This window comes from Callithrix jacchus, chromosome 10 (assembly GCF_049354715.1).
Source record: "Callithrix jacchus isolate 240 chromosome 10, calJac240_pri, whole genome shotgun sequence".
Classification (NCBI taxonomy): Eukaryota; Metazoa; Chordata; class Mammalia; order Primates; family Cebidae; genus Callithrix; species Callithrix jacchus.
Window position 1 is genome coordinate 23,489,044 of NC_133511.1, and position 25,305 is coordinate 23,514,348.

Genomic DNA, 25,305 nt, shown 5'->3' on the forward strand with positions numbered 1-25,305 from the left:
AAAAAAAAAAAAGATAAAATACAAAGATGAAACTCAGCTTAAGGAAGTTTTCAACTCCCAATGTCTGTGTTAAGAGTGAAGTAGAAAAAGCTTTGTGTGAGGAGTCAAGAGTGATTCATTCACAGTCTGCTTTGAATTTATTAAATGTGGTTGCTTGGGTAAAGGACATTACTACTTCTAACTTCAGTATTCTCATATTTAAAAGTTTTGATTGAATGAAATTATCCTCATTGTCCCTGTAATTCCAGTCTTTAAGATTTTAGTTTCTTTTACACAATACTCCTTTCTGTTTTTTGCTCTTCCTGACCAAGGAAAATTCTGTTGCTGGAAAAAGAGGAATGCTTAACTGAGAATCTAGTCAATTATTTGAAAAATTGAGAAAAAGAAGGTTAATAAAACTTGAGTTAGGCTGGGTGCCGTAGCTCATGCCTGTAATCCCAGCCCTTTGGGTGGCCAATGCGAGTGGATCACCTGAGGTTGGGAGTTGGAGACCAGCCTGACCAACATGGAGAAACGCTGTCTCTACTAAAAATACAAAAATTAGCTGGGTATGGTTGTGTGCGCCGGTAATCCCAGCTACATGGGAGGCTAAGGCAAAAGAATCACTTGAGCCCAGGAAGCAGAGGTTGCAGTGAACCGAGATTGCGCCGCTGCACTCCAGCCTGGTGACAGAGCAAGACTCTGTCTAAAAAAAAAAAATTAGTTACTTTTCTCAAAGTTATTTCAACTTTGAAGGCATCTTCTAAATCAATGAACAGAAACTGTTAAAACTGGTCAAGACCGTCCAATTAAAGGGAATTTATATTTACCTCTACTCACTTCTGTTATTATCATGTTTTGATATCACTGTAATATACAATTAGACACAAGTTATTTGATCAATCAGTCTTTCCCTAAATCTACTTAGTTTTTCTTTGTTTTTACTTTATATAATATAAATGTTTTCATGACTACACTGTTATGGAACAAGTACATCCATAATATATAATTCATTATTTGTGTAACCTCTTTTAAATATTTTGAAAAAAGTCTTATGGGACAATGATTAATTTGTTGTATTGTTGTTGTTCTTTGCCATGTTACATTTATGGCAGCATCCAAAAAAATAATCAACGTTTCTACTTGCTTTCTCCAACTGATTCTTACAGGTTTTTCCAAAGAAGTCTTTTATGCTCAACATTTTTTGCCCAGTCATTTGAAGAGTAGGTTGTGAACAATACTGCAAAAACTAGATGCCAAAACATGTATTTGATCTATCAAAAAGATGTACGTGAAACACTCATCCTTAATCTCTGAATACTGCCCAAGTTCACTGAAGATCTATTTCAGTCTGTGTAATTCAGCTGAAGTACTGTCTTGTGGTGTATTATTTTGTGGCTAGTCCTCGTTTCAAGTTAAAACAACCAATTTATATCCCTAAACTAGGTAAATTTTTTAATGTGGTACATATAGAACTCCTCTTTCAGGGAGGTCATTTCCTCAGACTCTCTACTTGGGAAAAGTCACTGTCAGAAGCTGGTACTTATTATTATGTTTTTTTTCCCCATTTATTCATTCTTTTAGTTAACAGTTTTTCTTTCTTTTTTTTTTTTTTTTAGCATATGTTGTGCATCATGAAAATTTTCAGGTTCTGGAGTTATATCAGAGGAACAAAAAATACAAAGCAAGAAGAAGGCAAAAATGTTAACAGCAAAAAGTTTCCCCATCAAGCCTACAATATAGTTAAGGGAGACAGAAAATTATATAAGTAAAATCAAGGCTATGATCTTGATTGTGATAAGTCTCAGAGCCGAGATTTTTTTCATAAACATATTTGCATTTTCAAATTTGGCTGTTACTTTTTCTGGTTCTTGTAAGTTCATTTTTGTTCACTACTCATTTTTCTTTCTTTCTTTTTTTTTTTTTTTGTTTTGAGACGGAGTTTCCCTCTTGTTAACTAGGCTGGAGTGCAATCTCTGCTCACCGCAACCTCCGCCTCTTGGGTTCAGGCAATTCTCCTGCCTCAGCCTCCTGAGTAGCTGGGATTACAGGCACGTGCCACCATGCCCAGCTAATTTTTTGTATTTTTAATAGAGACGGGGTTTCACCATGTTGACCAGGATGGTTTCGATCTCTGGACCTTGTGATCCACCTGCCTCAGCCTCCCAAAGTGCTGGGATTACAGGCTTGAGCCAAATCAAGGTATCATTATTATTTTAATAATTGTCTTCATCTTCTCTGTTCTATATAAGAAAATTCTGGTTTCTTACAATTTTTTTTAACATTCTAGGTCATTGGTGAGTAAACTTTAAAAATGCATAATGGTTTTTGACCATCTAAGAGTAATTTTCTTTTTTTTTAAATTGTACTTTAGGTTCTGGGGTACATGTGCAGATCATGCAGGACTGTTGCATAGGTACATATATGGCAAGGTGGTTTGCTGCCTCCATCCCCCATCACCTATATCTGGCATTTCTCCCCAAGTTATCGCTCCACAACCTCCCCACCCCTTGATGTCCCTCCCTTAGCCCCCCCAAGAGAACCCAGAGTGTGATGCTCCCCTCCCTGTGTCCGTGTGTTCACTTTGTTCAACACCCACCTATGAGCAAGAACATTTGGTATTTGGTTTTCTGTTCTTGTGTCAGTTTGCTGAGAATGATGGTTTCCAGATTCATCCATGTCCGTACAAATAACGTGAACTCATCCTTTTTTATGGCTGCATAGTATTTTTCAAATGTGAGTGGAATGGAATAACTACGTAGCAGAGCTCTTTTTACTTCTTTAACATCTTTGGTCCCAGTTTCTAACTCCATGAGTATTGGTCTTCTCCATATTCCTTCCCAGTCTAAATATTTATTTGTTTTTCATGAGATCAGGCACCATATCTATTTAATATCTCATTCTTTGAGAGCAGAAAATGCTCACTGATTTACTAAATAAATAAATCAGAATTGGGGAAGCTTTTCCCTTAAGTATGGAGTTGCAGCTGCCCCAAGGGTAAGCAATGGTAAGCTCTGTAGCCTGTATTTTTATATATCAATACAGACTTTTATCATAACCTGTACTTTGTCGGTGTGTTCTTCTCTGTCTAGTTATCAGGATCTGAGTAGTTTTGGAAGACTGATTCCTGCAATATTAATGCTGGGTTTGGGAAGGAACCCAAACACCACAATGCCTAATCAAGATCTTTCATAGTTTGGAGGTGGGAGACAAAAAGGGAAAAGCGTATGATAAAAGGAGAAGTTTACAATAGTAAGGTGCATTATTCCACTTCTTCTAGTAATTCTTCAAATTCTTACAAGGTGGGGTGGGCTGTTTAATTATATTTTAAGTTATTAAAGAATCCAAAGAGTAATATCTATTGAAATAGGCTCTTGGTACCAGTACAAACTCTTTTTATCATAAATATTCTAGTGTTCTCTCCTCTCTCTACAGCTCTTTTACCCAGAAAATAAACTTCCACACTATTAACTACTGCACAAAGTGCATAACTATATCTACATAGACAAGTAATAATGTTATTGCGGTATAACACAAAAATAGAATAAAGCACACTATGTAGACAAGGGGAAACACTTTAGAATTCCCCTGCATTTCCCCCTTACTCCCTTCATCACTGATAATGCTGAAGATTCACAGATATCTTAAGAAAGAATAATGAAGATTTTCATACAGCTGCCTATCATCCCATTGTTCCTTTCATTTGTCTAGTTAATTTCTTTACAACATCCTTAATATCTTACATTTTGTTTTTCTTGCTAGGTAGTCTTTTAGGACCTGATAGGAGCTTGATTCCCCTCTGTATTTTAAAAATTGAACAACTCAGACTTTTCAAAAGCATTATACAATCAAAACCTGCAGTTGTTGAAAACAAACGGAGTTGCTATTTGCCATGATTGTCATAAAAAATGTATCACTAAGGGGAAAAAATTGTATTTCGAGCTTTCTATTTTGTTGTGCTTTGGGTCAAATACAGGTCTCTGAGAAGAACTGAAGATGTAGCATTGCTCTCCTTTGTGGAGTCTCTTAACCTCTGAAAGGAACCTGGCCTTTTAAGGTTCTCTCAGGGCACTCAGGACCTCATCATATCTAGGAAGGAAGGCTCTGGGCTCTCTTCACCGTAACGACCCGTGTGCAACAATTTAGGCTTTTATTTTTGGGGGCATTTTTTCCCTCATTAGCATTTCTGTGGATCCTTAGGAAATTGCATACAATTGCACATGTAAAGATTTAAGAATTAGGAAAATGTGGCATAATAGGAAAAAGTATAGAAAGTTTTAGAATCAATGATGTGCTATATATTTTTTGTTCAGTCACCTGTAGCTTTATAATCTTTTAACAGGACTCTTAAGCCTCCTGAGGTTTATCTTCGTCATCTCTAAAATGGCAACAATAGTAATGCCAGATTCAAGGTCCTAAGACAGTGCCTACCACAGTGATTTATATCTAGTAGGTGCTCACTAAATGTTGGTTAAGAAAATAGGATTGGGGAAGGGTGAACAGAAATGAAATAAGATGTGATGCAGGTGGGGGCTTAGAGATACCTCAAGTTCTTTACTATCAGTAAAATGTAAAAAAATTTGTTGCTGAAGTATATTAAAATATTTACATACTTATAATAAAGATATGACATTTGACATCCTCCCTCATAAAATATTTGACAGAATGGTAATTACATTTTAATTTATAAAATCACCCATAGACAAGTTTAAGTGACACTCAGACTGTAACATATAAATACAGATAATTACATGACAAAGTGTACTTACGTTACACAGCTTTTAAAACAATTGGTAATTTCTTCATTCATATATGTTAAGAAACTTGAACATCAAGTTTTTTTTCCTACTCCATACCATTCATTATTCTATAAATGCTTTCACTGCTCCAATTTTGAATTCTCTATAAACCTACCTGTGTCTTAGCTGAGACTCTTCCCTATACCACACTTAATCCCCTTTGCAGAACCACACCGAATGGTTATTCAATTTTGGCTTGAATACTCCGTCCTTCTTCCCTTGATTGAGAAACTAAGTTTTTACAACCTCGAATTACTTTTCCCAGTTCTTTTTCTTAGTCCCATTGAGGAAGTCTAAGTCTTGATTTATACTAACTCCAAGTGTTTGATCACTATTTAACCATTTTATCCTAGATATCTAGTATATCTCAAACTTGGACTATTCCTTTGACTTTCAAGGACTACATTTTTGCCAAAAAGATTTAGGTTTGGTAATGAATCAAGACATTAGACACAACTGAATTAAGCATAGGTCCTTGACTTCTATTTTAGGTCACTGGAAAATGAGAGCTTCTCAGCTCTCAGATATTTTTTCCCAGTGGTAGGAATGTGATATCCTGTCTATTCAGTCAGTTTCTATTTCTTCGGTGGATCCATCTAGAAAACTGAAATTTTTCAAACCCATAGAATGTCAGGTTAGAAGAAAACTTAAAGGGCATATGAGCCAACTTTGTCCTAAAAAGTTCTACAATATCTTCAACAAGTTGTTGTCCAGTGACGTTAAACTCACTATTCTTAAATCATCTCATTTTAGTTTAACATTCTTGTTAGAAAATATTATATTCATATTCAGTAAAGTAATCTCTTTAACCTTCAGCGTTTTGTTTAGGTATTCCCGTTTATTCATCAGGCATATTGTGACTTTATTTTAGATACATCTACCTTATTTGCTCTCCCCAGAAAATAATACAACCTTCCCTGTATTAAAGTGATTATAATTGTGATCTTTAATGATTTTTTTGTTTACTTTTAGTGATCTGGATTAGAATGTCTCTTGGGACTATTGCATAAAAAAGTTTATTACTGTAATCAAAGAATGTTAGAATCAAGGTAACTAATCATAGTTAAAAAGTTAAGGTTTCCTGGAAAACTCCCTTGGGTGTTTTCAGGAAAAACTTAGAGAACTGCTTTAAAGCCTCAGGGAAATAGAAACTTGGAAAACTTAAAAAAAATCTGAAATGTTCACAGTATCTTAAAATAGGCTTTCAGCTGCTCTTCAAAGTGAGATTATTTACATACATTTATATCTATGTACATATTTTAAAATCCATTTATTGAGGAATTCTTTATACATAAGTAATTTAAAATGTATACTTTGTTAAATTTTGACAAGTATACAGTCATGTAGCCACTGTCATCACCACAACAATGTTTTAAAAATATCTCCATTACCTTAAAAGGTTTTCTTGTGTCCTTTTGTGGTAAATGCTTTTCTTTCCCCACCCCAGCTCCTGAAAACCACTGACATGTTTCATATCACTGTAATTTTGAATTTTCTGAAATTTTACATAAATGGAATCTTATATAGCATATAGTATTTTGTGCCTTGTTCCTTTCACTGAAGTTGATGGTTTGACATTAATCCAAATGATTCAGGTATCAGTAGTTTCTGCCTTTGTGCCCTTGACGATGATCAATTACATAGATTGCATAGACATACCACAGTTTATTTATTCATCAGATGATAGGCACTTGAGTTGTTTCAAATTTTGGAATATAGAAGCTATATATCATATAGAAACTATATTATGAATATAGCTTCTATGAACATTTCAGTTTCTGTTTTTGTGTGGATATTTGTTTTTATTTGTCTTGAATACATTCTTAAGAGTGGAATTACTATGTTGTATGGTAAGTGTATGTTTAGCTTTATAATAAATTGTTAAAGTATATTTCAAAATCATTCTACCTTTTTTATGCCTATCAACAATGTATGAGAGTCCTGTAGTTTCTCATTGTTGCCAACACTTGGTGTTTTAATCTCCTTAATTTTAGCCCAGCTAATTTCATTTTTAGCTTGCATTTCTCTAATGATTAATGGTGTTGTGGATCTTTTCATTTATTTTTTTCTGTTTGTATATAATAATTGTTGAAGTGTCTGTTCAAATATTTTGACCAACTTTAAAAAATATATCAAGTTGTTTGTCTTCTTAGTGAGCTGTAAAATTTTAAAATATATTTCAGTTATAAGTTATTTATTGGACTCATGTTTTGCAAATGTTTTCTCCCAAAATATGGCTTTTACTTTTCTTCTCAGAAAAGTTTCTTAGATGTGATTCAACTGAAAAGCATCGCTATTTTATTATATTAATGATATAATGTTGATCTCAATCTGAAGATCAAGGTAAGATTGAATTTCAAATGCTATCATATGACTAGGGAGTGCCTGATCAACCTGGTTGAAGTATAATTCAATTCAAAACAATACAATTCTTAAAGTTACCCGGGGTGTGATATAGTTTAGATTATTTTTTTAAAAAAACTTTCATTTTAGGTTAAGGGGTATATATGCAGGTTTGTTATATAGATAAATTGCATGTCACAGAGATTAGGTTTACAGATTATTTCATCACGCAGGTTATAAGCATAGCACTAGATAGGGAGTAGTTTTTCCATCCCCTCCCTCCTCCCACTTTTCACCCTCAAATAGGCTCTAGTATCTATTGTTCACTTCTTTGTGTCTATATGTACTTAGTGTTTAGCTCCCACTTATAAGTGAGAACATGCTAATGTGGTTTTCTATCCCTGTGTTAGTTTGCTTAGGATAATTGCCCCAGCTCCATCTACGTTGCTGCAAAAAACATGATCTTGTTCTTTGTTATGGCTGCATAGAATTCACGATGTACCACATTTTATATATCCAGTCTGCCATGTCTTTGCTATTGTGAATAGTGCTACAAGGAACATATAAGTTCATGTGTCTTTATGGAAGAATGATTTATACTCATTTGGGTATGTAACTAATAATGAGATTGCTGGGTCAAATGGCATTTCTATTTTTTTTAATTATACTTTAAATTCAGGGGTACATGTGCAGATTGTGCAGGATTGTTACATAGGTATACACGTGCCATGATGGTTTGCTGCATCCATCCCCCTGTCATCGATATGGTATTTCTATTTTAAGTTCTTTGAGAAATTGCCAAACTGCTTTCCACAGTGGCTGAAGCCCTTGATTTTAATTAGGTCCCATTTGTGAATTTTTGTTTATGTTACAATTGCTATTGATGTCTCCATCATGAAATCTTTGTCTGGTCCTATATGCAGAATGATATTTTCTAGGTTTTCTTCTGGGGTTTTCAGAGTTTTGGTTTTTACATTTAAGTCTCTAATGCATCTAGAGTTGATTTTTGTATTTGGTGTAAAGAAGGAGTTCAGTTTCAATCTTCTGCATATGGCTAGCCAGTTATCCTAGCACCATTTATTGAATGGGGAGTCATTTCCTCATTGCTTATTTTCGTCAGGTTTGTCGAAGATCAGATGGTTGTGATACAGGAATTAAGAAGAAATGACTTAGGCAGATAGTATGGGTATGGGAGTCCTCAGTAAGGCTTTTTTTTTTTTTTTTTTTTTTTTTAATGAGAAGCAGTCCCAAATCATTGTGTAACAAAGAGCTGCCTATAAAGTCGAGCTGCAGACATAGACAAAGAAGCTGGGAGCTTGCAAGTGTGAATGCTGCTAGGAACTAAGGTCTAGACATGTTCAAGATAGCAGCTCCATCTTCCCTTCTCTGCCAGCTGTGTACGGTAAGGAGTAGGCAAGATGGTGCCCATCAACTGGAAAGTCATTTGCATAATAAGAATAGGGTGGGTGACCAGGCTTCCCCACATGCTGTGTAAACCTCATATCTGATCACCCCAATCTGTGAGCCCTATGTAAATCAGACACCACCTCCTCAAACCTGACTATAAAATCCAGTGCATTCACCGCTAGTAGGTACTTGCTGCTCGGAGACGCCTCTCTGTATAGAGAAAGCAGTTTCTCTTTCTCCTCTCTTCTATCTATTAAACCTCCACTCCTAAACTCCTCGTGTGTGCCCCTGTCCTAAATTTTCTTGGTACAGGACTACAAACCCCAGGGTATATACCCTAGACGATGTAGCTACTTCAGTTTTGGGTATGTATTTTTGGGTCTCATTTCTGGGTCTGTTCCATTGGTCTATGTGTCTGTTTTTGTATCTGTACCATGTAGTGTTGGTTACCATAGCCTTGTAGTGTAGTTGAACTTGGGTAATGTGATGTCTCTAGCTTTGTTCTTGCTTAGGATTGTCTTGGCTATTTGTGTTCTTTTTGGTTTCATATGAATTTTAAAATGTTTTTTTCAAATTCTGTAAGGAATGACATTGGTCCTTTGATAGGAATAGCGTTGAATCTGTAAATTGCTTTGGGCAGTATGGGCATTTTAACAATATTGACTCTTCCTATCCATGAGCATGACTTCTCATTGTTCAGCACCCACTTGTGAGTGAGAACATGCAGTGATTGGTTTTCTGTTCTTGTGTCAGTTTGTTGAGAATGATGGTTTCTAGTTTCATCCATGTCCCTGCAAAGGACACGAACTCATCCTTTTTTATGGCTGCATAGTATTCCATGGTGTATATGTGTCACATTTTCTTTATCCAGTCTATCACTGATGGGCATTTTAATTGGTTCCAAGTCTTTGCTATTCTAAATAGTGCAAGTGCCACAACGAACATACATGTGCATGTGTTTTTATAATAGAACAATTTATAATCCTTTGGGTATATATCCAGTAATGGGATTGCTGGGTCAAATGGTATTTCTATTTCTAGATCCTTGAGGAATTGCCACACTGTCCTCCACAAGAAATGCAAATCAAAACCACACTGAGATACCATCTCACTAATCAGTTTTTAAAACTTGTCTCTTTGCCATATTGGCTAGGAGAATTAAATATTTTGCCTCTTAGCATAGTCAAGATTATTTAAAAGGAAGCATTTTAAGCTAGTGGAAGCTCCATATTTTCCACTCTTTTATGTGATGACATGTTGTTACTTTTATATGAATGATCTCATTTAAGAGCACAAGTGTCATGTAAGATAAACAGCAGAAATTCCTGCCATCATTTTAGCGATGAGCAAGCAAAAAGCTTAGTGAGGTAATATAACTAATCTGACTCCATGGACATTTAGTGGCTAAACAAATATTAGACATTAGCTTTTATAACTCAGGATCTGGAGTTTTTCTGCCATTCTATATTGCTATGTGAAAAATATTTCAAAGACCATGGGGACATAGAATCTTTACTTTTTTTCCCCTGGCTTTCATATCAAGGTTATAATACTTCACTGACAGTGGAGTGTGATGCTTATTCATCCTGACTACATAATCCGAGGCTCAGCCACACTTCTGTGCCGCTCGCTGTTCACATGAACAAGGCGCCATACAGAGGCAACATAGCTTAGATGTCCTGAAGTTGCTTAGTGTCATGTCCCTTTGGAATGTGGTGACACAATTCTGCAAATTGACTCCCTCCATACTTTAGCTTTTCATTTTCAAGCTATAAATGTGGGGATTCAGAAAAGAAGTCACTACTATAGTGAGGAGAGCTGTCACTTTGTCAAAATCCGGCTAATAGCTGTGGTTAGGCCTCACACACATGGAGATGGAGTTTCTGTAGTCAATGAAGATGGTGGTGATGTGTGAAGCATGGGTGGAAAAGGTCTTCTGACATCCTCGGGCTGAGGGGATGCACGGGAGGGAGAAATGATGTAGGTGTAGGAGGTGATGTTAAGCACCAGTGAGGTGAGGACCATGAGGGAAGATAAAAGGAGCTTATCCTCTCAATGAAACGAGTATCAATACAAGCCACTTGTGGTAAAGGGGTTAATATACCCACCTGGGCAATATGGTGAAGCCCCGTCTCTACTAAAAATACAAAAGGTAGCTAGGCATGGTGGTATGTACCTGTAGTCCCAGCTACATGGGAGACTAAGGTGAGAGAATTGCTTGAACCTGGAAGGCGGAGGTTGCAATAAGCCGAGACTGCACCACTGTACTCCAGCCTGGGCAATAGAGACTCAGTCTCAAAAAAAAAAAAAGTTAATTATTGACTTCCAATTTCTGGCCCAGCACATAAGAGGTTTGGAAGTCATCACCCTATCCTAAGTGTAAATACAAAGCTGAACAAACTGGAAGATCAGTGACCTTTGTTGGATCCATTAGTAAAATGAGGTCACAGGGGAAATCATTGCCCCAGAATTTGGAGAGGCAGACAGGTGGATACTGAGAACTACTGCTTGCTAGAGCATACACCCATGAGCAGAAACCTTCACAGGAACTAATGCCAGGGTAGGAAAACCTAAATTGTAACTGATGAATTACTGGCAGCTTGATGTGAACAAACCTGAAATTTAAAAACTTCAGGGGACCCAGTCATTGGGGATTACCCATCCTTTTTTGAGTTTTACCTTTAGAAACTCTACCAGGGTTCTCAGTGAAAGTGAGATAGAATAAATCTCTTTATCCTTCCAGCAGAGGAAGGGATAATGTTACCATTTTTGAAGTATGTTGGAGCATTCTTAGCAATGTTGGCCCCAAAGATAAATTATTAAGGTTTTATTAGAGCCTAGCCAGCACAAGGGAAAGAAAAATAGTCAACTCCAGTCTACGTTTGTAGTGGGAGGTTCTATTTATTGAAGTATTCTGTTCCACTTCAGGTGAGGAAGGAAAAACAGAAAAGCACTTGTGAAGTTTACAGCTCAGGTGCGCAGGCTAACTAAAAGACTGAGACCAGTTATAGACTTCTAGAATGCTTTCCCTGTCCCGACACCTTACTATCCCATTGCCAAAGGCCTGTTTATTAGAGATCCTTTTACACACTTCATCATGTCCAGCTTTCAACAAAGTATTACAAAGCATAGCATAAGGCAAAAACACAGTTTGAAGTGAAAAAGCAAGTATCAGATCCAGGTTGGGGTTCAGACATGTCAGGAATGGTGAAATTATTAGACCAGAAATGTAAAACAACTAATGGAGAAAGTAGAAAACATAAAAAAAAAAATAGATGGGTAGTGCAAGAGCAAAAATGAAAATTCTGACAAAGAATGAAAAATAAATGCAAGAGATTAAAAACACTGTAAATAAAAGATGCTTTTAGTGGGCTCATTAATAGATACAGCTGGGGAAAGAATCTCTGCACTATATATGTCAATTGAAACTTGAAAAACCAAAAACAAGAGAAAAAACAAAAAACCAGAACAGAATATCCAAGACCTGTGGGACAACTGCAAAAGACATAACATATGTGTATCGGGAATATCAGAGGTGAAGGAAGAGAAAGAGAAGAATATTTGAAGCAATACATATTGACCATTTCTCCCAAATTAATGTCAGACTCCAAATCACAGATCTCAAAAGCTCCAAGAACACTAAGCAGGATAAATGCAAAAAATAAAAATAAAAATATTAAACCCCACTAAGTCTAGGCATATATTCATGCTATAAGAAATCAAAATTAAAAAAAAAATTTGAAAGAAGTCAGAGGTGGAAGACCACCCACCTTACTTATAGAGGAGCAAAATAAGAATTATATCTGACTTTCTCAGGAAGCTGTAGACAAGATAGCGTAATAAAATATTTAAAATATTGAGAGAAAAAAGTAACATAGAATTTTGTGTCTTGTGGAATTATCATTCAGAAGTGCAGGAAAAATAAAGACTTTCTTAGATAAATAAAAATCCAGGTAATTTGTTACCAGTAGACCTGCCTTGAAAGGAATATTAAAAGAACTTTTCAGAGAGAAGAAATAGGATATAGTCTGAAACTCAAATATATATATATATATATATATATATATGAAGAATAAAAGAACTTTTCAGAGAGAAGAAATAGGATATAGTCAGAAACTCAAATATATATATATATATATATATATATATGAAGAAAGAGAATTAGAAAAGAAATGAGTAAAAATATACATAAAAACTTTTATTTGCTTAATTGATCAAACAGTTCACAGTTTATTCAAAGTAACAAAAGCAACACATATTTGGTAATTGTAGCTTATGTATAAGTGAAGTGAATGACAGCCATGATATAAGGATGGGATGGAAGATTTAGCAATATTTTGTTATTATAAGGTACTTGCACTATCTGTAAAGTGGTATAGTATTATTTGAAAATAAACTTGGATTAGCTGTAAAGAATATTGCAAACTCTAGGGCAGTCTAAAAAATAGTTTAAAAAAGAAGTATAATTAGTATGCTAAGAAAGGAGAGAAAATGAAATAATTTAAAATGTTCAATTAAAATCACAAAAGGCAGAAAGAGTGAAAGACAAAAATAGGAGCAAAGAATGATGGGAAAGAATATAAAACTGCAACAAAAATGGTAGATAGTAACCCATCTGTATCAGTCATCACTTTAAAATTAGAAATCTAAATAAAACAAGAGTTTTTTAGATTGAGGGAAGAAAACAAGTCCCAACTATATGTTACCTACCAGAAGCCAATTTTTAATAAAAAGACACATGTAGATTAAAAATAAACAGATGGAGAGAGATATATCATGCGAATATGAATCAAAAGAGAGCTAGGGTAACTATATTAATTTCAAACTGCAGACTTCAGATCAATGGAAGCTATTAGGAATAAAGTGAGGAGTCACGTAATGATAACGGGCTCAGTTCTCCAAGAGTACATAACAATCCTTTATGTATATGCATCTAACAATAGAATGCCAAAATACATGAGGCAAAAATGGAGAGAATTGGAAGGAGAAATAGAGGCATTTCTACCAGAAATGAACAGATTTAGCAGGTGGAAAATCAATAAGGGCATAGGTGAACTCAATAGCATCAATAAACTGGATATAATCAAAATCTGTAGAGTACTTTTTTTAAGAACAACAAATCCACATTCTTCTGGGGCTCACGAGGAATGTCTACCAAGATAGACCATATTCTAAGCTGCAAAACACATTTTAACAAATTCAAAACATTTGAAGTCATATCATGTATGCTGTTAGAATGTAGTAGATTTACTAGAAATTGATAGCAGAAAGATAGCTGAAAATATCCCAGAATATTTAACAACACACTTTTAAATAAAACACACGGGTGAAGTAGTACTCCCTTCCCTGTGTCCATGTGTTCTCATTTTTTCATCACCTGCCTATGAGTGAGAATATGCGGTATTTCATTTTCTGTACTATACACTGGGGTCTATTGGGGGGAATAGGGGAGGGACAGAGGTGGGGGGAGCTGGGGAGGGATATCCTGGGGAGAAATGCCAAATGTGGGTGAAGGGGAGGAAGGCAGCAAAACACACTGCCATGTGTGTACCTATGCAACTATCTTGCATGTTCTGCACATGTACCCCAAAACCTAAAATGCAATAAAAAAAAATTAAAAAAAACACAAACAAACACATGGGTGAAAGAAAAAAAAACCCTCAAGAGAAACTGAAAAACATTTTGAAATAAAAAGAAAAATACAAATTAAATTTGTGAGATGAATGAAAGTATGTAGCAGGAAATTTATAGCTCTTAATGCATATTCAGTTAACTTTTGAACAATGTGGGGGTTAGGACTGACACCTATGCAATAGAAAATCCACATATAACTTTTGATTCCTCCAGAATATAACGACTATAGCTTACTCTTGACCGAAAGCCTTACTAATAACATTGTCAATTAACACGTTTAGTATGTCATATGTATTATATGCTGTATTCTTATAGTAAAATAAGCTAGAGAAGATAAAATATTAACATTTTAAAGAAGCGAAAATATAGCTACTATTCATTAAGTGGAAGTGGATCATTATGAAGGTCTTCGTCAGCAATAGTCTTCCTGTTGAGTAGGCTGAGGAGGAAGAGGAAAAGGAGGGTTGATCTTACTATCTCAGGGGTGTTGGAGACAGAAGAGGTGGACGTGGTGGAAGGGGAGGCAGGCACAAGGTGACTTTGTGGAAATACATTTCTTACTTTCTCATTTCTGTAAAAATGTTTCTTGCACAGTACCATTCCTTTCACCATTTGCTTCAATTTTTATGCATGTATCACAGAAGGGTCCATGTCATAAAATAAGCCAAAGCAGTCTTCAATAATCAGAACCCTTCTGCCAGATTGTCAGATGTCAATTTGTTTTCTGGCGCTGCTTCTTTTGTCTTTTTTTTTTTTTTTTTTTTGAGACGGAGTTTCGCTCTTGTTACCCAGGCTGGAGTGCAATGGCGCGATCTCGGCTCACCGCAACCTCCGCCCCCTGGGTTCAGGCAATTCTCCTGCCTCAGCCTCCTGAGTAGCTGGGATTACAGGCACACGCCACTGTGCCCAGCTAATTTTTTGTAATTTTAAGTAGAGACGGGGTTTCACCATGTTGACCAGGTTGGTCTCGATCTGCCGACCTCGTGATCCACCCGCCTCGGCCTCCCAAAGTGCTGGGATTACAGGCTTGAGCCACCGCGCCCGGCCGCTTCTTTTGTCTTATTCCTCATCATCTGGCCCTGGTTTGGAAGCATTTATCTCCATCAGATTATCTTCTGATAATTCCTCTGGTGTGTGTCTATTAGCTCTTGAATTTCTCGAAGATTCATATCTTGAAATCTTATACCTCGACTTTTTGTCCCCCCCATTTCCTTAAGTGTCTTTGTTGTAAATCCCCCGAAGTCACACACATCTGGACACGATTTTCTCCAGCAGTAATTTTTTTGTTTCAGACGTGATGCTATTTACCACTTTTTCTATAACAATGGTAGCATCTTCAATGATGTAATTCTTCCATATTTTCATGATGTTCTATCAGGATTCTCTTTGATAGCATTAAAAATTCTCACCATAGAGTACTGCATGTAATGAGCCTTAAAGATTTTTATGATCCCTTGATCTAGAGGCTGAATCAGACACATTGTGTTTGAGCACAAGTAGACCACTTTAACACCTGTGGTGTTAAACTCATGGGGTTCTCGGTAGCCAGGGGCATTGTCCAATATCAGAACTCTAAAAGGAAGTTTCATACAGTCTAGTTACTTCACAAAGCATCAACGGAACCAATCCAGAAAAAGGACTCTCATTTTTCACAACCAAAAGATTGCTTTTTAAATTCTTTTTCCTTCAAGGCTCAAGGTAAAAGCTTTAGAGATAAAGGCAGACCTGATTATAAACCCCACAGCATTTCCACAAAACAATTGAGTTAGCCTATTACTTCTGTTGTAAATCCTGGTGCTCATATCTTTTTCTTACTAATAAATGCCCTACGTAGATTTTTTTTTCCAGAATAGGCTTTTTAATCTGCATTTAAAGCCTCTTCAGACCCATATCCTTTCTCCTCAGTGACTTTTTTAGTGGCATCTGGGAACTCATTAGCTGCCTCTTACTTGACAGAAGCAATTTCTCCTGTTATTTTGACATTTTAAAGCCAAATATCTTCCTAAATTTTTAAACCATCTTTTGCTGCAATTTAACTCTCCCGCTTTAGATCTTCCACTTTCCTTTTTCTTTGAGTTGTGATATAATGACTTCGTTTTTTCTCACAATATATGAGAGTTTATAGGTGTTTTTTTTTTTTTTTTTTTTTTTTTTTTAAGACAGTTTTGCTCTTGTTGCCCAGGCTGGGATGCAATGGCATGATCTCAGCTCACTGCAACCTCTGCCTCCCAGGTTCAAGCGTTTGCGATTCTCCTGTCTCAGTCTCCTGAGTAGCTGAGATTACAGGCACCTGCCACTACACTCAGCATTTTTTTTTTGTATTTTTAGTAGAAATGGGGTTTCACCATGTTGCTCAAGTTTGTCTCGAACTCTTGACCTCAGGTGATCCGCCCACCTTGGCCTCCCAAAGTGCTGGGATTACAGGTGTGAGCCACCATGCCTGGCCAGGTATGTGTTTCTTATAGCAATCCTGCAATGACATGAAAGCTACATTTTCTCTCTTCCTTTCTTCTTTCTTTCTTTCTTTCTTTCTTTCTTTCTTTCTTTCTTTCTTTCTTTCTTTCTCTTCTTTCTCTTCTTTCTTTCTTTCTTTCTTTCTTTCTTTCTTTCTTTCTTTCTTTCTTTCTTTCTTTCCCTCCCTCCCTCCCTTCCTTCCTTCCTTCCCTTTTTCTTTCTCTTTCTGTTTCTTTCTCCCTTCCCTTCCTTCTCTCCCTTCTCTCTTTCTTTCTCTTGCCTGCCTTCCCTCCTTGCTTCCTCACTTTCCTTTCTTTCTTTCTTCTTTCTTCAGAGTTTTGCTCTTGTTGCCCAGGCTGGAATGCAATGCTGCAATCTTGGCTCACTGCAAGCTCCGCCTCCCGGGTTCAAGCAATTCTCTTGTCTCAGCCTCCCAAGTAGCTGGGATTACAAGCACCTACCACCACACCTGGATAATTTTTGTATTTTCAGTAGAGACAAGGTTCCCTATGTAGACTAGGCTGGTCTTAAACTCCTGACCTCAGGCGATCTGCCTACATCAACCTTCCAAAGTACTGGGATTACAGGTGTGAGCCACTTTACCTGGCCAAAAGCTACATTTTCAATATGATATTAAATGGTATTTAGCAAAAAGTACAAGTTTTTTTTAATCTGCTGACATAACTTCAGTGATAGCTTCACAGATTTCTTTTTCATTTTATACTGTGATCCTTACACTTAATTCACTTGTCTTGAAACAGTTATCAGCTGCAGTTGCAAACCTCAGTCTATAATACATATCAAGCAATTCAACTTTTTCTTTTAACTTCATGACTTTGCTTCTTGGGAGCACTTCCAGCATCACTAGTGGTGTTTCATATGAATCCCATGGTGTTATTAAAGATTTACTGTATTGCACTAACCATGAAAATATGTAAGAATCATGAGAGATTGCTTTTTTACTTTTATATGCAATTTACCAGGAAGATAAACTGCTCACATGGATATGATTAGTGTCATGACATTTTTAGTGGATGGTCAACACTTGAGCTCACCACAATAGCAACAGAGGTGGCTATGAAATATTTACAGTAGTATAGTAGGTACTATAGCACATTTTATGCAGTTTTGATTTAACACTGCATCTTTTCCTTTTGTATTTCTCTCAACTGCAAATGTTACCATGGATTTTCTGTGTGTGTGTGCATGTGTTGATAACTTTTAACTTATTATAACAGATTTGTGTATATAATGTGGTAGTAAATGAAAAAATAGACTAGTGTCTACGTGTATTATCCATTTGTGACATACAGTGTTTTCATTTTTTTGATATTTCTAGTCTATGTCTGTAAGAATTTTAAAATTGCCACAGATCTCCAAAATATTTTGCCACATATTTATTGAAAAAAATCTATGTATAAGCAGACCTATGCAGTTCAGACCTGTGTTGCTCAAGGGTCAATTGTAATTGAAAAGAAGAAATACTTACAATCAGTAATTTAAACTTCCATTTTAGGAAATTGGAAAAAGAAGAGTACATCAAATCCAAAATAATTAGAAGAAAAAAATTAGAGGAGTCAATGAAGTTGAAAACAGGAAATCAATAGAGAAAATTAAAAAAAAATCAAAAACTGGTTTTGCAAAATGATTAGCAAAATTAATAAACTTCCAGCCAGGCTAATTAAGAGGAAAAGAAAGAAGACACAAATTACTAATATCAGAAATGAAAGAGGGCATACAAAAACAGATCCCATGGGGAGTAAAATACTAATACAATAATTCTGTGAATATGCCCACAAATTTGATAACCAATTCTTTGAAAGAAACATTGTGCCACAACCCACATAAGAACAAACAAACAATCTTCATAGGCCAGTATCTATTAAAGAAATGGAATATATGATTAATAACCTTCCAAAATAGAAAGCTTAAGGCCCAGATAGATTCTCCTCTGAAATGTATTAAACATTTAAAAAAGAAATTATACCAATTTTCAATAACCTTTTCCAGAAGACAGAAGCAGAAGAAATTTTTAACATTCTATAAGGGTAATGTTACCCCAAACCGGACAAAGACATTGTAAGCAAATAAACTATAGAACATCTCTCATGAAGGTAGATGCAAAAATCCGCAACAAAATATTTCAGCATTGAAAATCAACTAATGTAACCCATCACATCAACAGGCTAACAAAGAAAAATCCCATGATCATATCAATAGATACAGAAAAAGTGTTTGACAAAATCCAACACCTATTTATAATAAAAACTTTCTCAAAATAAGAAATATAGGAAAACTACCTCAATTTGATAAAGAACATCTAGAAAAACAACTACTTAAACATTATATTCAGTGGTGAGAAATTAGAAGCTTTTCCACTAAGATCAGAAACAAAGCAAATATGTCTCCTCTAATCACTTCTTTTGAAAATCATACTAGATGTGCTAGCAGTGCAAGAAGAAAAGGAAATGTATCTGAATTGGGAAGTAATAAATAAAACTGTCTTTGTTCACAGATGGGAGGATTGTATGTGTAGAAAACCTAAAAGATTAAAAAAAAAAAACTCCTGGATACAAGGTTAATGTACAAAATTCAATTACTTTCTTATATGCCAGAAATGAACTTGTGGACTCTGAAATGTGAACAACACAATCCCATTTACATTGGCATCCCCTAAATTAAAATACTTACATAAAAATCTAGCAAACTATTATGTTGGTACAAAGGTAATTGTGTTTTTTTTTTTGCCATTAAAAGTAATGGCAAAAAAATTAATTTTGCACCAACTGTGATAAAATCCATGAGGAAAACTACAAAACTCTGATAAAAAATTAAATAACTCAGTAAATGTGTATATATTACATCTTCATGGATAAGAAGACTCAATATTGCCAAGATGCCAGTTTTGTCTAACTTAATCTACAGTTTCAATGCATTTCAATAAAAATCTCAGCAAGTTGTTTTGCAGACATTGACAACTGGGTTTTCAAGATTATAGGGAGATTCAAAAGACCCAGAATAGCCAACACAGTGTTTCAGAAGAACAACATTAGAGGACTAACATTACCTGACTTCAGGACTTACTACAAAGCTGTAGGATCAAGATAATGTGGTATTGGTGGAAAAAAATAGATCAATGGAATAGAACAGAGGGCCCAGAAATAGACCCGGGAGCAAAGGAAATCCAGTGATAGCTTTTCAATAAATGGTGCCAAAACAACTGGACATCAACATGCAAACAAAAAATATGAATACAGACCTTATACCTTTCTAAAAAATTAAATTAAAATGAATCATGGAACTAGATAAGACTAGAAGATAAGACAGGAGAAAATCTAGATGAATTTGGATATGATGATGATTTTTTTTTTGATAGAACACTGAAGACAAAGAACTAATAAACTGGACTTTATTAAAATTAAAAACCAGTATGCTACAAAAGACATTGTCAAGAATGAAAATACAAACCACAGGCTGGGAGAAAATATTTGCAAGACATATCTGATAAAGGACTGTCATCCAAAATATACAAATAACATTTAAAGTCTCAACAAAAAGAATGAAAAAAGCTGATTACAAACAGGCAAAAGAATGGAACAGATACCTCCTAAATACCAAGTAACTATATGAAAAGATGCTTTTCACATTATATATCACTGGAGAATTGCAAATTAAAACAATGAGACACATACCTATTAAAATGGTCAAAATTCAAAATGCCGACAACATCAAATGCTGACAAGGATGTGGTGCGGCAGGAGCTCTCATGTATTGCTGGTAGAATGCAAAATGGTACAGCCACCTTGGAAGACAGTTTGAATGTTTCTTACAAAATTAAACACATTCTTCTCATATAACCCACAATAATGTTCCTTAGTGTTTACCCAAAAAAAGTGAAAGCTTATGTCTACATGAAAACCTGCACATAGGTATTTATAACAGCTTTATTCATAACTGCCCAAACTTGGAAACAACCAAGATGTCCTTCAGTAGGTGAAATAGATAAACTGTGGTACATTCTTACAATAGAATATTATTTAGCACCACAAAATATGAACTGCAAAAAGATATGAAGGAACCAATTTTTACTTACATAGATAGATTCAGGAATTCTAAAATAATTAGAAGATTTATTTCAGTAATTTATTAAAATAAATATATCTACAATATAATTACTAACTTTCAAACATTTGAACAGCTGATCTACATAATTTTTATAGATGCAGACATTTGTAGTAAAAATGCCAACATGAGTGTAAAACCATCAGCTATGCATCCTGCATTTTATGATAGGAAACAAGGGAGGGAATGAAATTAAAGAAGTTTTTAGAGGAACATCAGTTATATCTATAAATTTAATTGAAAAACTTCTCAAAGAAATAATGTTAAAATTGTATAAAGTTGGGTGATGTGTACATAGATATTTGATAATTGTTTTATATTTTTGATGTATCTTTGAAATATTTCACAATACAATAAAAACTATTATATATCATTATAAATCTTTGTGATGTATGGACTTAATACAGCAAGTATTATTTACATGATAATATTTATTATATTAACAATAAATGTTGCAGACAAAACTATTCATTCAGCAGGCCAGGATTTATTTTAAAAGCCGTCTTCCAGATCTTTTTACAAACCCCGACCAAGAAGTCAAATAGAGGCAACATGGTTGGAGATATAGCACACACCCACAAAATTTTTTCCGTAAAGATGAGCATATACTGCAAGAAATAGATGGCCAAATCACAGAGCCCAGGTTACGTGATGTGTTTGTTTGTTTAGAGTTCCTTCCTTTGAATTCACAGTGTGTACACGGACAATGCTCCGAGGCATTGCAGTGCGTTCTGGTAATGAAATACCTTTGATATGATTCTCAGATTCCTTACATTCTTTGTCAGATTTATGGATGTTCAGGCAGGTACAGCTACCAGTAGACAACTGGTACTCTAGTAGAGAAAAGATTCCTAGGGAAAAGAGATTCCGGGGAATGGGATGAAGGGAACAACAAAGAGTCACAGAAACAATTCCCTCCAATTTAGCTGAAGACCCTGACCCAAAGCCTGGTGGATCCCTTTTAACTACCCAAAGCCATCTGGGAGGTGAATGCTTTAGTGGAAGAAACTGGACCTGTATGCACAATAGCTTAAATGATGCTCAGCTTAATAAAATTGAGGATTCTTTTTGAAAGAGAACATGCTCCTTTTTGGGGTAGGAAGTGCAATTACAAATGAAATTTTAAAGACTTCTTAGGAAAGGAGAGATTTCAGTTTTGGTAGATGGCCATCTAGCATCAGATATTATTTCTCTTTGCCCTCAAATTGCCTTGACGCTACAGTGTACTCCCAGGGTGACTGTTCATCTCCACGGTGGCTGAGCATTCTGTCTCAGACACCCAACTTGGTCATGACTTTGATGGTTATCTCTTAACTAAAGTGGGGAGGGTATGAAAGGCAAAAGAAAAGGTGGAGACGAGGCGCTGCCCTCTGAGGCCAGGCACAGCAGACATCTCACAGAGGCCTGACATCCCACTCTCCTTGGAGGAACTGTTCTCAGAGAATGAATCCAGGTGAACTGCAGCTTTTTAAAATGCAAGGTTTGGCACTCCCCCCTCTATTCCCCTATCCCAATTTACCCTTCCCTCTGTCGGGCTTAGATTGGTTCTTAATACCCTTCAAGGGCCCTGGAGGCACTCACCACAGACAAAAAGGAAGAAAATGTTTAAGTAGGCAGTGTACATGATCCAGTTGATATTGTAACTAGAGAAGTGCACAGATTGACCTTGCTTCAGCTTGTTGTCATATAATATGAGTGCCCAGAGGAGAAGGATACCTAATGTCCAGAAAAAGGAAAAAAAGTCCCTTTAAGGAACTGGCTCCTTGATGCAAGTCTTCATTCAATACACACTTGACTTCCCACCCTCCACCCAGTTTAACTGCACCTTGCCCAAAGACTGATCCTGATCCTGCTTTTGTGGTACATTTAACTCAGAAGCTGCATATATATATAGTTGTATCTCTCTCTATATGGTTTTCAGGGACTGCAGCCTGAACCCACCCATCAAAGTACACCTACAAACCTGTGTTACAGGAGCCAGGAATTTACCTGATAAGAAACTGAGGATGGTAGTGAAGAGGTTTATATATTTGTTTTGAGGAATCAGATAGGTGAATTTCATACCCAGGATCAAGGTAAGGAGGAAGGAAAGGCCAAGGCTCGACATCATCATGATCCTGACCACTTTTAGGTCATCTGTTGGAAAGCAGAAGCTGTTTTGAGAAGGCATATATTTCTTCTAGGCATTTCCACCTGGGGTCCAGAAATCTCTAGGTTAAAATTGGAATAGGGAATAGGGTGAAAGATTTGATTACATAGTAAGAAAGAAGTTGCGAAAGAACAAAGAGGCAGAGGAACCTTAAGCTGAATGAGAAAGACAACCAGAAACAGTTGTTCTCTATTCTGTTGTCTCTGTATGCATCTTTCTCTTCTATTATTTTCTTTGAACTCATTTCTTGTTAAATACCCCAATTCACCCTATCATCATCTTCTACTGGCACTACAGACTATTTAATGCCAGTTGCCTTTCTTTCTTAACCACATGTCTAGTTGTGCCGATCACCCTACTGCTACTGCTGGGACTTCTGAAATGTCCAGCAGTTAAGGCTGTGAGCATACAAACTTTTCTCCAGAATTCCTAAATGGTGAGATTTTGGAGTCTGCCTTGACTGCATTGACTATGGAAGGGGGAACACTGCAACTTGAGAAGCTGTACCAGAAAATAATGGGTACACTGGTAAGATTAATGCAAGTTAAGGAAAGTTAAGGACACCCTTCCTTTCTGCCCATCTATTTCTAGAGTACAGTTCTGACCTTCTGGCCAAAGAGCATTGCAACACCTCATCCATGGACTGTGGTTCATCTTGGCTCTTTCGTCTTCTGGAATCAGTTCAACCCATTCATCTATGGCGATTCCCATCACCAGTAAGACTATGGCCCAGGAGGAGAAAAGTGTGTTCATACCCTGGATTCTTCTATGTGAAACTTGCACCATTATGAGTGAAAATTTCTAGCTGGAACCGCCACCAGTATTTTGTAGGTCTCTTCCTTGATTTGGTTAGTTATAGGAAGGGCGATATCTGAACTTTCAGTGGTTGCTGAGGCATTGGTGGCAGCAGAATCTGAAGCAGCCTAGAAAACAGAGAAGACAGATGACTCCCACCCTTCACCACTTCTGTATCTATCAGTGTCAGCCTGCTGTCAGGACTGCCAACTGCCATGGAATCATCTATTGGTTTGACCCTTGACCCTGAGGCCTAGTGGAGTGAAAGAACCAAGGGACGCAGAGGTCCTAAGAGACCTATCAGATATAGAGGTCTGACATCACATATAGAAAGAGCTGTCAGATACGGGATCATTAGAGGCCTTGAACGAAGTTAGACGTGCATGACTAAAGAGGTCCAGTTTAGGAGTTAGAATTACACACTCCAGGATTAGTTAACATTCGGTAGGGGTCAGTGAAGAGGAAAAGGATTTCAAGATCATTGAGATAAATAGCTAGCTAGTATCACAAAACAGAATGACCATTCAAAATTTAGGACGTTTGAAGAAATGTGTGTTCCCATGGGGAGGTTCCACTGATGTTTAGTTAGGCAGTCATCCAGGAAATAAACCATCACCCTGAAACCAGACAACTGGCTGGTTGAAACCATCACCCTGAAACCAGACAACTGAGCCATTATAGCCCAATCTAATTTATAGGACATGGGTAACCATTTCTTGTCAGAATTGCTTCTGTAACTTGGCACATAAAACATTTTTGGATTCCTTGAGGCAAACATGGTATACATCAGAGTCAAGAGCTAGAGGACTTCTGCTGCAATCCATAAACATGCCTTTTTCACAACTAAGATGCGCTTCATCTCCAAAGGCCTCACTCTGCCTGTTTTCTGACCTCAATGCAGGCTACTTTCCTTGGGTCAAAATAGACTTTTTTTTTTTTTTAAATTACCTCAAACATGTCAAGCTGTCTTTCTTCTATATCTCTCTACACATCTTTGTGTATTATTATTATTTACCTTTTTCATTTTTAAACACAATACTAAACAATATACTTAATCTTACTAGGGAGGCTTTAGGGTTAAGAAAATGGACTGAGGATTCTGGTTTTAAATTGTGGCTCTATCACTCGGCAGCTGTGTGGTCTGAGAGACAATGTTTCCTATTACCTAGGGATTTTGTAAAGATTAAATAAGTTTAGAGACATAATGCACTTGAAGGAGTTCTTGGCACATAATACATGATCTGTCAGCAATTACCATAGTATTAATTTGGGTTTTCTGGGAAAAGACTCTGAGGCAGGAATTTGTACCTAGGGAGTTTTTTGTAAAGCGCTTTTGGAAATCACATCTGTAGTTGTTTAAGGGAAGCAGGTTTGAGCAGAAGGTGAACTGAGATGTGGTTGCAACAGAAGCAGCCCTGGCCGACCGTACCAGGTGCTCTGGATCTGGGGTGGTCCTTCAGAGTCATCCTTTATAGAGGCGAGAATACCTAGCCTTTACATTGAGCATCTGGCTGCCCTTAAGGTGCTATTTCCCTTCTTTCTCAAGAGCTATTCCTAAACCTCCTAGAAACCGCAAGCCACACTAGCTAACAGTGCTGGTAGCTGTGGGGATGAACTCCCACC

The 25,305-nt window shown here is 36.4% G+C and overlaps 1 protein-coding gene across 2 annotated transcripts; it reads right to left on the reverse strand.

Moving 5' to 3' along the window:
• Positions 1 to 21,205: 21,205 nt before the first annotated feature.
• Positions 21,206 to 23,905, reverse strand: TMEM225 (transmembrane protein 225). 2 transcript variants are annotated; one of them, XM_035264308.3, is made up of 4 exons: positions 23,643 to 23,905; positions 22,728 to 22,874; positions 22,320 to 22,454; positions 21,206 to 21,589 (listed from the first exon to the last, which is right to left on the reverse strand). In XM_035264308.3, the coding sequence occupies exons 1-4, from the start codon at positions 23,671 to 23,673 to the stop codon at positions 21,369 to 21,371; spliced, it is 534 nt and encodes a 177-aa protein (XP_035120199.1). In that variant the 5' UTR covers positions 23,674 to 23,905; the 3' UTR covers positions 21,206 to 21,368. The 2 variants fall into 2 exon arrangements, with proteins under 2 accessions (XP_035120199.1, XP_002754578.1); XM_002754532.6 differs by having other exon boundaries at positions 23,493 to 23,905.
• Between the last annotated feature and the right edge of the window lie 1,400 nt (positions 23,906 to 25,305).

Excerpts from the sequence above, each read along its gene's own strand:
- TMEM225 (XM_002754532.6), bottom strand. The coding sequence starts at position 23,673 with ATGGTGCAAGTTTCACATAGAAGAATCCAGGGTATGAACACACTTTTC. Across the intron at positions 22,455-22,727 it reads CATCCTCAGTTTCTTATCAG|GTATCCTTCTCCTCTGGGCA; the intron begins GTAAATTCCTGG and ends TCTGGACATTAG. Across the intron at positions 21,590-22,319 it reads TTTCTTCCTTTTTGTCTGTG|GAATCTTTTCTCTACTAGAG; the intron begins GTGAGTGCCTCC and ends TCTTTTCCCTAG.